Source organism: Thamnophis sirtalis, unplaced genomic scaffold (genome assembly GCF_051295495.1).
Source record: "Thamnophis sirtalis isolate CommonGarterSnake01/CBP01778 unplaced genomic scaffold, rThaSir2_p1.2 scaffold_8, whole genome shotgun sequence".
Taxonomy (NCBI): Eukaryota; Metazoa; Chordata; class Lepidosauria; order Squamata; family Natricidae; genus Thamnophis; species Thamnophis sirtalis.
Window position 1 is genome coordinate 36,854,524 of NW_028261388.1, and position 14,946 is coordinate 36,869,469.

General features: G+C 37.3%; 1 protein-coding gene across 2 annotated transcripts in view; it reads right to left on the minus strand.

Annotated features, from left to right (window-relative positions):
- Nucleotides 1-14,946, minus strand: part of PROS1 (protein S) — a 32,838-nt gene that overhangs the window by 12,294 nt on the left and 5,598 nt on the right. The window contains exons 2-9 of one of the 2 annotated variants that reach the window (XM_014059174.2): nt 10,261-10,418; nt 8,726-8,750; nt 7,271-7,357; nt 4,955-5,077; nt 4,707-4,838; nt 3,448-3,573; nt 1,714-1,835; nt 1,219-1,337 (exon numbers count right to left, since the gene is read on the minus strand). In XM_014059174.2, the coding sequence (XP_013914649.2) occupies nt 1,219-1,337; nt 1,714-1,835; nt 3,448-3,573; nt 4,707-4,838; nt 4,955-5,077; nt 7,271-7,357; nt 8,726-8,750; nt 10,261-10,418 (892 nt within the window). Of the gene's footprint in view, nt 1-1,218; nt 1,338-1,713; nt 1,836-3,447; nt 3,574-4,706; nt 4,839-4,954; nt 5,156-7,270; nt 7,358-8,725; nt 8,751-10,260; nt 10,419-14,946 lie in introns of those variants that run through there. The other variant, XM_014059175.2, reaches the window with a different exon arrangement.

Here is a 14,946-nt window from a genome sequence, read left to right on the forward strand (position 1 = left end):
ACTAATAAGGGCTGGCCAACTTCATATTAGTAACTATGTTTGGTTACCTAAATGGTCCTTTTCAGGGCCACAAACAATAAAAATGTTAACAAAACACTAGCATTGGCCTTAGTAATTGCAACTCGTATTCCACTGGGTGTGCATCAGTTAATCTGTTTTCATAGTCATTGTAAGTGTAAGTATGCATTGTAAGCATGCAAGAAAATTCACAATTTCCATCCAAACAGCACCAAATTGCAAAAAGCTTATGCTTTTCACTTAAAAACCACCAGTATTTATTTAAATACAACAATATTTGAATAGCCGTTAGCATAAAATATAATAAAATCAATGGCCTATCCAAAAAATGTCAAAAACCGCAAACCGTAAACAGTGCAGGACTTTTTCACACAGCTCTCTCTCTCTCTCTCTCTCTGTGTGTGTGTGTGTGTGTGTGTGTTTGTGTGTGTGTGTATTCACTGCAAGAAGTGATGCGGTGGCTCAGTGGCTAAGACACTGAGCTTGTCGATTAGAAAGCTCAGCAGTTTTGTGGTTTGAATCCCTAGTGCTGCGTAATGGAGTGAACTCCAATTACTTGTCCCAGTTTCTGCCAACCTAGCAATTTGAAAGCATGTAAAAATGCAAGTAGAAAAATAGGAACCACCTTTGGTGGGAAGGTAACAGCGTTCTGGGTGCTTTTGGCATTTACCACATGACCACAGAGACGTCTTTGGACAGCGCTGGTCTTCGGCTTTGAAACGGAGATGAGCAGTGCCCCTAGAGTTGGGAACAACTAGCACATATGTGCGAGGGGGGATCTTTACCTTTTATTCACTGCAAAAATCTAACCACAGAATATGGTTTTTGAAGTAAAAGATAAAGTGTTAAAAATAAACTAATTTAAAAAGAAGTCAATAACAATGACAGATGTCCAAAACAAAGTGTGAAAATATTTAAACAGCATTATTGGTTTTGGGGAAAATATGGTGGGAGTTGGGGAAGAAGGAAGCTACTACCAGCTTTGTTTTGTTTTATCTATTTTATGTGCATATGTATGCCTTTCTCTTTTCTTTGGTTTTGCTCTTTTTATTGTTTTCTTTATCTACCAGAAACAATGTTACACAATAAAATACAATTAACTGGCATTGATAAAACTTCCTACACCTTGTTATATGCTCACCACAATAGCCGTAAGCAATAGAACTGCATTTATTTGCATGCTTACCTAAATCTACTCACCTTGTAATTTCTGGCAATCTAAACCTCAAATACAAAACAGGGATTCCAATGAATTGTTCTGCCAGATAAAGCAATTCGTAATTTCTTTCAAGATTCAAAGGGAGACAATCTGGTATAGTCTAGAAATAACAGGAAAAAAAATATTAGGTAATGATTCTTCCAAACTCTTCTTCTCTAAATCTACCTGCCATTGTTGAGGCCTAATTATTAGCATGCAATACATTCATATAGTTAATATTTTCATTGTTTTCAAAAGTAAATTGCAACCTTAAGAGGCGAAGCACAAAACAGGATAAGAAAAGATTTAACCAAAACAAACCCCTGCCTAAATATAATCCTTTCTATACATGTTGGATTGTGCATTGAATACAGAGAGAGAGAAAGTTATGAATAGATCAGTAAATCAGATTGCAGAGTGCAGAAATGGATGGTAAAAGATGTTTAGCTGTCTCTTGGCATCAATAAAAAATAAAAATAATTACAATTGTATTTTACCTCACAAGTTGTCATATCCTTGGAAAGCTTGAAACCTTTCTTGCCATCACAATAGCATGTGAAGCTTCCTGGAGAATTGACACAGATTTGGGAACAAGTGTTTTCAGCACATTCATCAATATCTGCAGGGAAATGGACAAAATGAATCAACTGGCAGAACCCTTGAGAATCATGCATAAATAATATGAAATTGAAGAATTGAAAGAATAGCACAAATGCATATTTAGGTGGCACCTAAGAATTCATGACTTATAAAAAATGGATGCAAGTACTCCTCTGCTGTTTTAAAATAATCAGTTACCAGTTACACCAATTTGATGTCATAAATGTCAGGTTTTCAATTTTAGGCCACAAATAACAACAAAGCCTTACTGGATGTTTGGTAGGATGCCATTACTATCCATTTATCTTGGCAAGGCTTCTTGTACTACATTTTCATGATTTTTGAAAAATGCAATTATAATGTCTCAAAAACGTATTTTCATTGTATGCAAAATATCCTTTACTGATAGACTGCTTTAGAAAAGACTGCTGTTTCTAAATTCCAATAGTTTAAGCTTTTTTCCCCAAGTTTCACTCATTAAATAAGCAACTAGAAAATTATTAGTAAATGAATACTGTGGAAAAGGCTAATGAATAAAAACAGTAATTGAACTGAGGTATTCTTGCTAAGGAAATTGCTGAGTATAGAGAAATAATAAGAATAAATTTGCATTGTTCAATAATACTCAAAGTTTTATATGCTATTACTGCATATTACATATTAAATCAATAACATCTTAAATATAGTATTTGGAATTACAGTATACACTACTTATAGCAAAAACCAGTTCAATTCAACTGTATCATAGATGTGTACATCTGTGTGCAAATTCTGAATACTTGAGAAACCTTGGGAAGCAATTTTCCAGAAAGAAAATGTGAGCTGACCAAAATTATCTTGATAAAGCAAATTGAGCTCTCTATTGTATTGGCCAAACACATTCAAGAATTTGGAGGCATATGGCAATGTGAAACGCAGCATTAAAACTTTTTGAAAAAAAATCTTATTTATTTATCAAATTTATGTGCTGCCAATCTCACAGTTCAGACAAATCTGAGCAGCTTGCATCAAGATAAAACAATTGTTCTGAGCTTTTAAATATAAAAATGTGTTAAAATTAAAATTGCAATAATAAAACAAGCTAAAACAAGGATTTGGGAGAGAGAGGCGAGGTGCCTTTTTTCTTAGTATACCAACCATCTCAAACCAGCAGCAGTTTTTTCAGGACCCAGTCAGAATAGCTAGGTTTTAAGACTTTTTCTGAAGGCTGAAGCCCCTTATACAAAGTTCTCTTTTGGCCTTTCTCAGGCTGGAGAATTCTGGTATCATAAAGAATTAGGAACAAAGGTATACAGAGTAATCTTAAAAAAAGTAATTTAATGAATTTTTCGTCTCAGAATTTTATCATTTCCTAACATTGATAGACTAAAGCACATATGGGTTACATGCTTTATTTTATGGTCTATATGTTTGCTGTGCGTGTGATTTTAACTTTTGCATTTTAGATATAAATAACATATTTACGTTCTATACAAACCTAGACACGGCATATTTATATAACATATATTTTGCAACATGGAATTTACATGAAATCAAAATGACAATTATCTCTATAGAAAATTATAGTAAATTCTCTACAAAAGACAAATTAGTATTTTGTTTAGGAATCTACTGAAAATAAATATATATACCTTCACATTTCTTTGTAGTTGAATTGTAGATGAAACCAGTTTCACATTCACATATATACTTCCCAGGTGTATTTTTGCACTGTGCTGTCCCACAAATGTTTTGATACAATGTGCATTCATTCCTGTCTATACATATAAAGTGTGCATTAATTTCCCCAAAAAGGGAATTGTTACTTTTCTATTCCGTTGCAATTTTATACAATGGAATAAAGATGGAAAAGTTCGTTAAATGTTAACTAACCACAAGAAATTATGGACAATATAAACATATAAAACACAAACAATGCAAAAGTTAATAGGATATGGACATTTTACTAATTGTAAGGATTTGATTCTCAGATGTTCATTAAATTGTTGAGGATTGTTATCTCATTTTCCACATTATTGCTAGTTTAATTTTTCATGAATTGTGTAAGGTTTCTTTCATGTTCTCATTCTAAGTTAGGCTTTCTGAAATTCTATTAATATCATCTAGCATGGACCATAGAGTAATAAAATGCACAATCCAACATGTATAGAAAGGATTATATTTAGGCAGGGGTTTGTTTTGGAAGTATATACACTCTCCACTTGTTGATTAAATGTAATAATCCTTATCCATAGCCCAACATGGGATAAAGGCACTCACATTGCATTTTGGGGTCTTAGACAGCACCCCCATGCCACATTTTGGCTTTCAGGTTGACGCAGGTGGCCTTCCAGGCCCAAAATGTGGTGGAGGGGCACCTCCCCCATGCCCCATTTTGGGCCTTGAAAGCCTCCTGGACTAACCTGGAAACCAAAAATGGGTGAGGGGAAGGTGTGGGGTGTCTGCACAGGGGGGTGGGGGAGCATGGGTGGGATGTCATGTGCGCATGCATGGAGGTAAGAGCCCATGGGTGGATTGCACACGCATTGCATTATGGGTGTGGGCACACGCATGTACTGTTGCGCACACACTTTCTCCACTTGATGACAAAAATTTTAGCCATCACTGTGATCGGGCATTGAGGACATTCTAAATATAAGATTGTCAGGCTGGTACAAATCTTGTCTGAAAGCTGGAATGCTGCTGTTGACAACCTTATGCTAGATTACTGCAGTTTCACTCGATATGCAACAGTTTCCTATGTTCCCATTTAATGTCCAGAACAGGTGCATTGAAATCTGCTTGTATAGCCATTGACATTATGATTTAGCCTTTTAGTCTTATTTCATAATATAAATTGAACTTTTGTTTCCAGTGTGTTGTCATTTGTGCTTTCTGACTTTTTCCTTACCACTGCAGCCCATTTTATTTGGCTCTATATAATAACCATCTTCACAGTAACAGCGGTAGCTTCCAAGAAAATTAACACAAATTTGATCACATCCTCCATTTTTCTTTATAGGGTCATCACATTCATTTATATCTGGTGGGGGAGAGAAAACAACCTACTGTCACATGCTGAACTGACACATGAATATTCAACATGAAAATATATGATGAAAAGATACACCCTGTTATCAGTTAGTTTAGTGACCATACCTTCTTCACATTTCCCTCCTTGCCATCCTGGTTTACAAATACATGTGAATGTGGCTTGTCCATCTCTGCATTCTTCATAACCCTCCATATTGCATGGCAAAGGATTACACTGGTCTGGTATTACTGCAGGAAGATTACAGAATCAGAAAAGTGCTAATATTATAACCAGCTCTCTTTTAATTCTGTTTCTTCATTTTCATCCTAAAAAAGAAAGGACTTCAATGACTGAAGATATCCTACAGATGCAATTTTAATTTTTGCTGGACCTTTCAGCTTGTTCTCAGATGCAATGCGGAACAAACTTCTGATCTCTTGTAAGTGAATGCTACCCATTTATTGAATTTATTTACGAAATTTCCTATGTAATTACAAAATTATCACAATTTATAAAATTAACATTTTAAAATTTCATAAAATATTATATTGAGAGTAAAAAAAAGTTACCAAAACATAATCTGTTCTTATTTTCCATATAAACTCAATTAATCAAAAAGTTGGCAGAAACAGCTTCTTTCTTCCTTTTTTCCCTAGGTAGTTAATTTTGGCAGCAAATTTGTTTAAACCTCTGCATGGAGAAAGTCACAGAGACAAAATTGCTACCACTAAGAAAGCTGTTATTTGTCCTTGATGTCTCCATTTCAATCGATGATAGTATCACCAGAAGAGCCCCCTCAACAGGATTACATAAGCATAGTAATACCATTGTGTCATAAATCATTTAGGATTTTATATATGAAATATATACCTATTTGAACTAGGTATTGTAACACTAAGATAGCCTGTGAATGTTTAAAGCCAAATGTTATATCAGGATATTAAAAATTCTGACCATGTGAAAATCCTAAACTCTTACCAAAGAAAGTCCCTTTCAAAGTACTATTACAACAAATGAACTGAAAGAACACTAGAACATGCCTTATATCTATGTTTTCAAACAGGGCAACTTTGAGGTAAGTGAACTTGCTGGCTTGCTAAGGATTTCTGGGATTGAAGTCCCCACATCTTAAATTGCCAAGTTTGAACAAAACACTGTATTGTATGAATAGGTATTTGCCCAGGACTGGTCTTAGTGAGTGAACCAGCTAAAAATGAAATAAAAAATCCATGCTACTTTAGCCTAATGACAAAGCTGAGTGAAAGAGAATTCTCAGACAGCCTTCTTCCTAGAGAAGTCATTGACTCACAATGTATTTGTAGATTATGCCAAAAATAAAGAAACCACATTTTGGCTCAGTAAATTCAGTCTGTGTTAACTGGCAGCACTGAGACATACAAATACCTACTGCACTTGTCAGGTGCTCTGCTGAGGCTACAAGCAAATTTGTTTCCATATATATGTAAGCTAAGGATGCCATTGTAATCAATTGATAGATTTGTGTTTGTTTTGCTTTTCCTGTTGTCCCAATAGCATGTGCTATGACACAAGCACAATTGATGGGGGAAATGAACATCAGAGAATTAATTGTCACTAGAGACTATTTAGCAAGATAACATGCTCAGGCATGCTTATCACTGATTCAATCCCCAGAGTCTTTAATGACAATACAGAACACATCAAGGAAGAATGAATAAGAACACAATTTAACTTGAGATTGCACAAACTTTAGTGCAGCAGTCCAGTCCTCAGGTAAGATAATTAAAAATGATTCCCTCTAGGCCTTCTGTGTTCTCATGGATAAAAGATAGAAACAGTTACTGAAGAATAAAAATATAAACTGTGCTTTGGAGCTTTTCAATTTCCTTTTGTAATCTGAAGGAGAACCAGACTATAAATTCATCATTACATACAAGAAGAAACCCTTTACAAGAAGAAAAGTCAAAAGGAAAAGAACTTCACTCAAGTTGTTCCCCAATTTCTTTCATACACTTTTCATTCATTTGTTTATTAAAATAAATATTAAACTAAATATTTCCCATTGTTGCATTAAAGGAACTAGGTAAATGTATTAATGCAATCAATTGCATTACTAATTGCAATTATTTTACATAATAGTTTCCATCTTAGTTCAGAAAGTATAAAATCAGTGGTGGGATTTACTTATCTTCGCTACTGGTTCGCAAATGTGAGCGTTCATGCTCGCTCCCTCACATGTGCCACCTTCTGCGCATGCGCACCACCTTCTGCGCATGCGCACCACCTTCTGCGCATGCACACCACCTTCTGCGCATGCACACCACCTTCTGCGCATGCGCAAAAGCTCATGCATTATGTCGGGCGATTGGGAGAAGCCTCCTGCAGCAGCCACTGCCGGTTCGCCCAAATCGGAGAGGACTGGATGAATACCACCTCTGTCTAAAATGTGTAAGAAATCATACCTGTTACACAGGACCGCAGATCAGTTGGAGAATCTGGAGTCAGTGATGGCATTCTGAAAATTCCAGTTCTGAATGAAGCCAGACAGTCTGTGAAAGCATTAATCACCTTCAATTTATTGACCTGCTATAGCCACTAAAAACAACATTACATGGTACAGGGCTTCCTGACCTATATTTCTTCTCACTGAAGTTATGGAAATGTGCACTTTTAAATGTATTATTTAAATGAATGACGGAGTTTTATCAGTTTTTTTCTTTTTCCTTACAGTGAACAGTTTGATCCAAGATTTAATGGCATGTGAAATTTACTGTGCTGTTATACAAATCAGTCAGTTTTCTGACAGTTTCTGATAAAAGTAGGGAATTGAAAAAATGGTAGCAAAACCCCAGAGTTCAAGGAGTTTCTCATAGCCTGAAAAAATTGAACTGGTTTTTGTATTTGGCAAGTATTTACACAATGTTATATCTTCTAGTTTTATTATGAATGCTGATGATTTTGATTTCACATGTTGAAAAGCAAATAACCTGAAGCAGATCTGGCGTTTTACCAGAACAAGGGATACGTGCAAAAGAGCATCACTTCTAACCTTCTACTTCAGTCAGACATAAAAAGGGAACAAAAAATATAAATTGATTTATATGATTTAGCAATTTAGCAGAATAAATATAACTTGCATTTTATATATGGAAGTAACTTTATTTTTTTTCTATTGTGGCTTCTTAGCTTCATTATAATAAATTAGAAGATTTTGAATTATATGCCTGTTCATTTGTTCTATACCCCTTGTTGTCATAATCCTGATACTTCACATTCTGTATATGCTAATGTCTCCACTAATAATTAACCCATCTCTGCAAAAACAACAGATTGAGAGAAGGAACAAGAAACCAACACTGCAGTTACGTTTACTTAGGGGTGTACCTAGAAAATTTAATTCTTTGTGGAAATAAAGTCATATAAATAACCCTATTTTGACTGGCATTTGTATTATTTAGAGATAAGATTTACTTAGTATTGTAAAAGAAAAATAATCACATGAGTCATGGAACAGCATCACTTCTACTAGGCCCTTGTATGCCCATTTCACTTCAGAAATTTACTAGGCTCCATGTTCTGTCACTTTTTCAGGCCCTGCATAATCATTTCCGCTCTCCCTTTGTTGTGAGGTCTTATTTTAATGTAATAGTGTAATTTATTATTAAACTGCTAAGCTACTGCCACTGGTTCATACTGAAGAAATATGTGCCCGTATTGAATTAATAGAGACAAAGAATAATCTTGATTGCATAAAATCTGGTATAAGTGAACAGAAAAATAAAACTGTTCAAGGATACATCTGTGATGCACTCTATGTAACAAAGAAAGCTTTGTTACATAGCAAAGCAATTTTTAGTTGTGGCAAAAATCGTTACCATTTAAACAGTAACATACATTAAAAAAAATAGTAAACTTACCTAAATACCTGGGATAGAAATAATCCTGTTTTTTTAAAAAAAGAAATGAATTAGAATGTATATTAATTGATAATTAATCAAAAGCATAATGTTTAATTGTTTAAAATAAAACAATGATGATTAATAGCTGGACTATAAGGTTATAAAACATAGTTTTCTATATTTTATGTTATTAAATAATATCATAAATTTAATCTCTGCTTTTTAATATAAATAAATGGATGTAGAAAACTATTATTTTGAAAATGTATGCATTAAAAGCAATGTTCATATATTTCACTGTTATAACATGTTCACTGGAACCCATTTTATTGCAATGCCATAGAACTTAAGGGTGGTCTGGTTTGAAGGAACCAGAACATCTCTGCAGAAAATTGCCCATGGGCATTCTAGGCTCACAACAGACCAGATAGAAGATATGTCCAGTGTACCCTTGACAAATCCCAACCATTAACCACTGTAGTACAGGGCCATCTTAACACCATTGTAGGCCCCAGGCAAAGCAGTGTACTGGGGCCCCTTTGACAAGTACTCACAGGAATAAAAATGTAAATGGTTGATAAAATTATACATATATTTATTTTATTGGCACTTCCAACAAAATCAGTGTTGAAACATTAAAAACATGCTGTGCAGCAACAACTAATCAACATGATAAACATTTGAACAGTACACGAGGCTTGAAAAACATAATAATACTCAGTAAGCCATACAGTTGCTGTACTTATATGATACAAGGTGCATTGAAGGGTTAACATCAGGGGTGGGCTGCTGGGGGTTCGCAGGGGTTTGGGAGAACCTCTAGCTAAGATTCTGTGCAGTTTGAAGAACCCCCTAATCCCACTCCTAGCTGGCCCCTTGCAGGAGTCCCCACATGGCCCCTTTTGGATGCAGGTAGGTGCAGGGTGCGTGCGCAGGGTCGGGACAGGGTGAAAAAACAGGCCTACCAAAAGTTCGGGAAGGCCAGAAACAGGCCCATTTTCTGACTCCAGAAGGCCTCCAGAGTCCTGGGAAGCCGTTTTTGCCCACCCAGAGGCTCGAGGAAAGCCTCTGGAGCCCAGGGAGGTCAAAAACGCCCCCCCCCAGTGGTGCATGACGCTGCATAGGCCACACCCACCATGGCCACACCCACCCAGCAAACGGGAAGAGAACCCCTTGCTAAAAATTTTAAAGCCCTGGTTAAAATACACAGATTAGTGTGGGCCACCTATGGTCATGGGGTCCACAAGTAAGTGCCCATTATCCCATACATTAAGGCAGCCCTACCCTAGCAACCACAGTGAAGCATCCCAGATCTGGTCCACAGCAAACAATGTGTAGGAACAAGAGGAAAACTGCTAATTTCAAATTGAAAAAACGAAATACAACTTTTGATTGCTTGAACAATAGTGAGTTCAATATCACAAAGACAAATGGCAAAACATGGTTACCAAGGCATGTGTGTGTGTGATGATTAGGACAAAATGAAGATGATTTCTCTGCCATGATTATTTGAATTTTGGGGAACAAAACACCAAAGGTCAGAAAGCTCTTACCGTTTCGGGGTTATTTTCAAAGATTTCCCTGGCTTCTTCTCTATTGCAGTATTCTTCAATACACTCCCTCTCCATATTCCCCTTCTTGCTTTCTTCCATAAAGGAATTTGCACGACGTTTTCTGACCAAAAACTGTGAGGCATGATTCTGAGACAAAACTAAATAAAGCAAATATTTTGTATTAACATTAATGTAGAATTAAATTAACAACGTTCTCTTGTGTCCTCAAGTAATGTCAGAAAACAAAATTAAAGTTCTTAAAACTGTGAGGGCTGTTGTTAAGTCAACATACAGAACTGGAAAGAAAGACCAAGCTTTCATTCATTTTCCTAAATCCACTCAAAAATGTCAAAACCACAGAATTGCACAAATTCACCATAGGTACTTTCAGAGGTGGGCTGCTGGGGGTTCACAGGGGTTTGGGAGAACCTCTACCTAAGATTCTATGCAGTTTGGAGAACCTCCAAATCTCCCTCCTGGCTCGCCCCGCCCCTCCCAGGAGTGCACACGTGGTCCGTTTTGGATGCAGGTAAGTGCAGGGCTCACGGAGAGGCTCGGGGAGGGTGAAAAATCGGCCTACAGAAAGTTCGAGAAAGCCAGAAACGGGCCCGTTTCCAGCCTCCAGAGGGTCTCTGGGGCCTAGGGAGGCCGTTTTCGCCCTCCCAGAAGCTCAAGCAAAGCCTCTGGATCCCAGGGAGGGCAAAGGTGCCTCCGTCCTTGCTAAAATTTGAAATCCACCCCTGGGTACTTTAGGTTAAATTATTAAGACTGTCTATTTTTAAATTTATGAAGTTGATATAGTAGTTTCTTTAATAGCTCATCCTTTATTCTCAAGAATCCCTCAGACTTAGGCCTGTTTCCTGAATATGATTTAACAGTTTTAATAGTAACAGAGTTGGAAGGGACATTGGAGGTCATCTAGTCTAACCCACTGCTCACACAGGAGACCTACGTATATTAGGGATTCGAACTGCTGATCTTTCTGATCGTCTTAGCCACTGAACCAGCTAGCCAGGTAATATGTATTCCACCTCTGCTTTCTTCAGTGGTATCTCTAATGATGAACTCCAGAGAATTCAAAAAAAACATTATCTTTTATGAGGATTTATATGAATAATACTTTGTTATGACCAAATTTTGAATTTGGCTAATTTTCCTTCTTGAAACAATATCTTATTTTGTAATTTTTAAGTTTACCAAAATTTATTTGCACACAAATGCTACCTCCTTTAAGAGATCCTCTTCTCCATTCCCTCTTGAGCAGATTTTAAAAAAAACAAAAGACCACTCTAGGCAGCCTTTAAATTTGCTATAATCATAAATAACATGATCAATCACCATTTTCAATAGAATATGTATAGCCCTTTGTGCTCTCTGAGCTTGGTTGTTTGCTTGGATCAGTTCACTGTAATATTACCTAGTTGAGAAATGAACCATCTACAGACAAATAATCAAGTTTAGAAAGAGCAATAACCTCTTTTTCCAACTAGACTTCTTAAATTATGATGGAATTACAGATCTGGAACATGAATTTCAATTCCAATGTTCCAGGGTAGACAACTCAGGTATATCATTTATACATATGCTCCAAAGTGGCCAATGCCAATCATTTCATACACCAAATGTAATTGTAGCAATGTTTGTTATACTACATAAGTACAAGTGTCACAAATATGTTGCATAAAAATCCTGAACCCAAACAGTCATGCTCTATGTATGCATATATTATTATTTTCCTTTTGATGGTACTTTTTCTGGGTATAGTCAAGTGACACAATCCTGAAATATTTCTAAGAATTGGTTGAAAAAGTTTCTCTATCTCTAGATCAGGGGTTTCAAACTCAAGGCCTGGGGGCCAGATCCAACCCATGGGGCGCTTATAACTGGCCTATAGGGGAGCCATGGAAGCAGCAAAGGACTGGCCAAAAGCACCTCTACCAGTGAAAACAGAGCTCTGGAGGTCCGCAGGCGGCCCTTCCGAGCTGTTTTCACTGGCAGAGAGTTTCAGGAGGCTGTCGCAGCCAAAAACAGAACTCAGGGGCCTATTTTTGCTGACAGAGCATTTGGGCTACCACAGGTGCCCCCGATATGAGAGACATCAAGCCACGCCCACCCTGGCCCCCCAAGGTCAAACACAACCCTGATGTGGCCCTCAATGATACCCCTGCTCTAGATAATGAAGCAAAAAGATAAAGAAATCATTTGTTTGGGAGTCTTGTTTATCAGACTTTATGAAAACTATGCTGTTAGAGTTTGAGAATCAGAAAGGTGAGTAAGGAATAAGGAATACAAAGAATGTTTGTCCATTATACTACACAAAGCACATACGTAGTTGAAATATCTACATCCCTATTTCCAATCTGAAATATTGGCAGATACAACAGTCTTGTTACAGTACCAACCCAGTGTCAGTACACTCTTCATCACTCCAATATTGTGAATAGTAGTTCTTTAGTGAGAAAAATCATCCCCTTTAATAACAAATGAAAGTGATAACTGCTAAGTACATAGTGCTAATTTACAGAGAGTATTGTAAAACACTGGGGGTGGTATATAAATCTAAGTGCTATTCCTATTGCTACTCCTACTGCCATATTCACTATCCTCCTTGCAACATCTCAAATTTGTAAATATAGGTAGACCTTGACTTACAACATTTCGCTTAGTGGCCGTTCGAAGTTACAACGTCACTGAAAAAACACAACAATTTGTCACACTTATGACCATCACAGCATCCCCATGGTCATGTGATTTACATTCGAATGCCTGGCAAGTGGTTCATATTTATGACACTCACAGCATCCCAGGGTGATGTGATCCCCTTCCGTGACTTTCTGACAAGCAAAGCCAGTGGAAAGCCGTATTTAGTTAACAACCGTGTCACTAATTTAATAACTGCAAACTTAACAAATGTGGCAAGAAAAGTTGTAAAGGGGAGCAAAATTCACTTCACAAATTTCTCATTTAACAACATAAATTTTGGGTCAATTGTGGACGTAAGTTGAGGACCACCTGTAACTAGTTTCTTACATTCAGCTGTGAACAAACTGTGAACATTTGTAAATAATTTATAAATAGTATGTATTCAAATCTACAAAATATTATGTTTAATTTTGAAACCACATAGCAGTTTAGTCAACTGCTGTTCGCATAGGCCCGGGACTGCGAAATATGGCATGCGTGCCAACTGTGGAGCCATTTGTCAGGGCACGCAAGGCATTGCCCCTGTCAGCTGGCCAGCATGCATTCACCCTCCCCAGGCTCCAGAGACTTTATAGGGGCCTGGGGAGGGCAGAAAGAGCCCTTCCGCTCCCAAGGCCCTCCAGAGGCTTCAGGAGCGCAAAAAACATTCCTATGGGGATACCAGAAGTTGGGAACGGACTTCCTGTTTGTTCGTAGGGTCGATTTAACCCCTCCGGAGCATTCAAGGACCTTCAGGAGGCTTCCCTGAAGGCTCCGGAGGACTAAGAACGACCCTAAGAGCAAACCGGAAGTGACTTCCGGTTTGCTCGTAGGGTCATTTTTTCCCTCCAGAGGCTTCAGGGAAGCCTCCTGAAGGTCCCTAAAGCCCCTGGAGGGCCTCCGGGGGACAGGGGGCTGTTTTCACCCTCCCCAGGCTCCTATAAAGCCTCTGGAGCCTGGGAAGGGTGAAAAAAGCATGCAAAAAATGTGGGGGAGTGCCTGTCATGCACGGGTCACACATTGCATTATGGGTGCGGCACGTCCATGCATGATCCCCCAGTTCTCCCCCCCACTTATGGCACGCGACCCAGAAAAGGTTCGCCATCGCTGGCATAGGCAATTACTGAGACAAGTAATTTGATCCTTAACCTTTTCAATCAGCTGCAAAAGTTTAAAATAACTGGATAGTATTTTTACTATAGGGAACAGAATATATTTCTGTATATATGTCAAAATGTTTAGGTCTCTTCTAAATCAGATTTACTTAGGACAGATGGACATGTCTAAAGATAGACTATATACTAATTTTAGGCTGTAAATATTAATGTTGGATTCTTTCCAATAAAAAATAAACAGAATATTTGAGTAATCTAGCCCTTTTTATTAGGGTAGAGTTTATTGACTTCCAACAGGTACAGACATATATAGAGAGTTCAAAAGAAACACATACAGCATAAATAAATGTGAAATTTTATTGAGCAATTGTTCAAAATCATGGATGTTTTGTGTTTTCAAGACCTTTTCTTCTTGTATAAATGACTGACACAAGGAGTCTTTTTCTTTAGATCAATCAAGTGATCTTCCATTGATTGTCACAGGAATTGACAATAACAATATGTGTATATGTACAGTAAATATGCTTAGGAAACAAAACTAAGTAAAAAGTTGATATGATAACTGTTCTGTCCCCCCTTCTCCGCTCGTTAACAGACGACAGGCAACAAACTTAAAAGGAACTCTCTTTATCAGTCCTCGGCTCAAACTGGCTACGAGCCCAAAATAAACCTAATTAAAGTCTCTGCCTGAAGATAACGGAATGCAAAACAAATCTCTCTTACGGCAACACAAGGTGAACAAAAAGAAAGCAAAGCACTTCTTCAAATGTCTCTACGAATCAGGGTTACAGAAATCAAATCACTTCTCCAAATGTCCATCTAAGAAACCACGACCGAGGATCAATGAACGTTGAAACGAACGAATGAACGTTGACTCCTGCAACCAGGG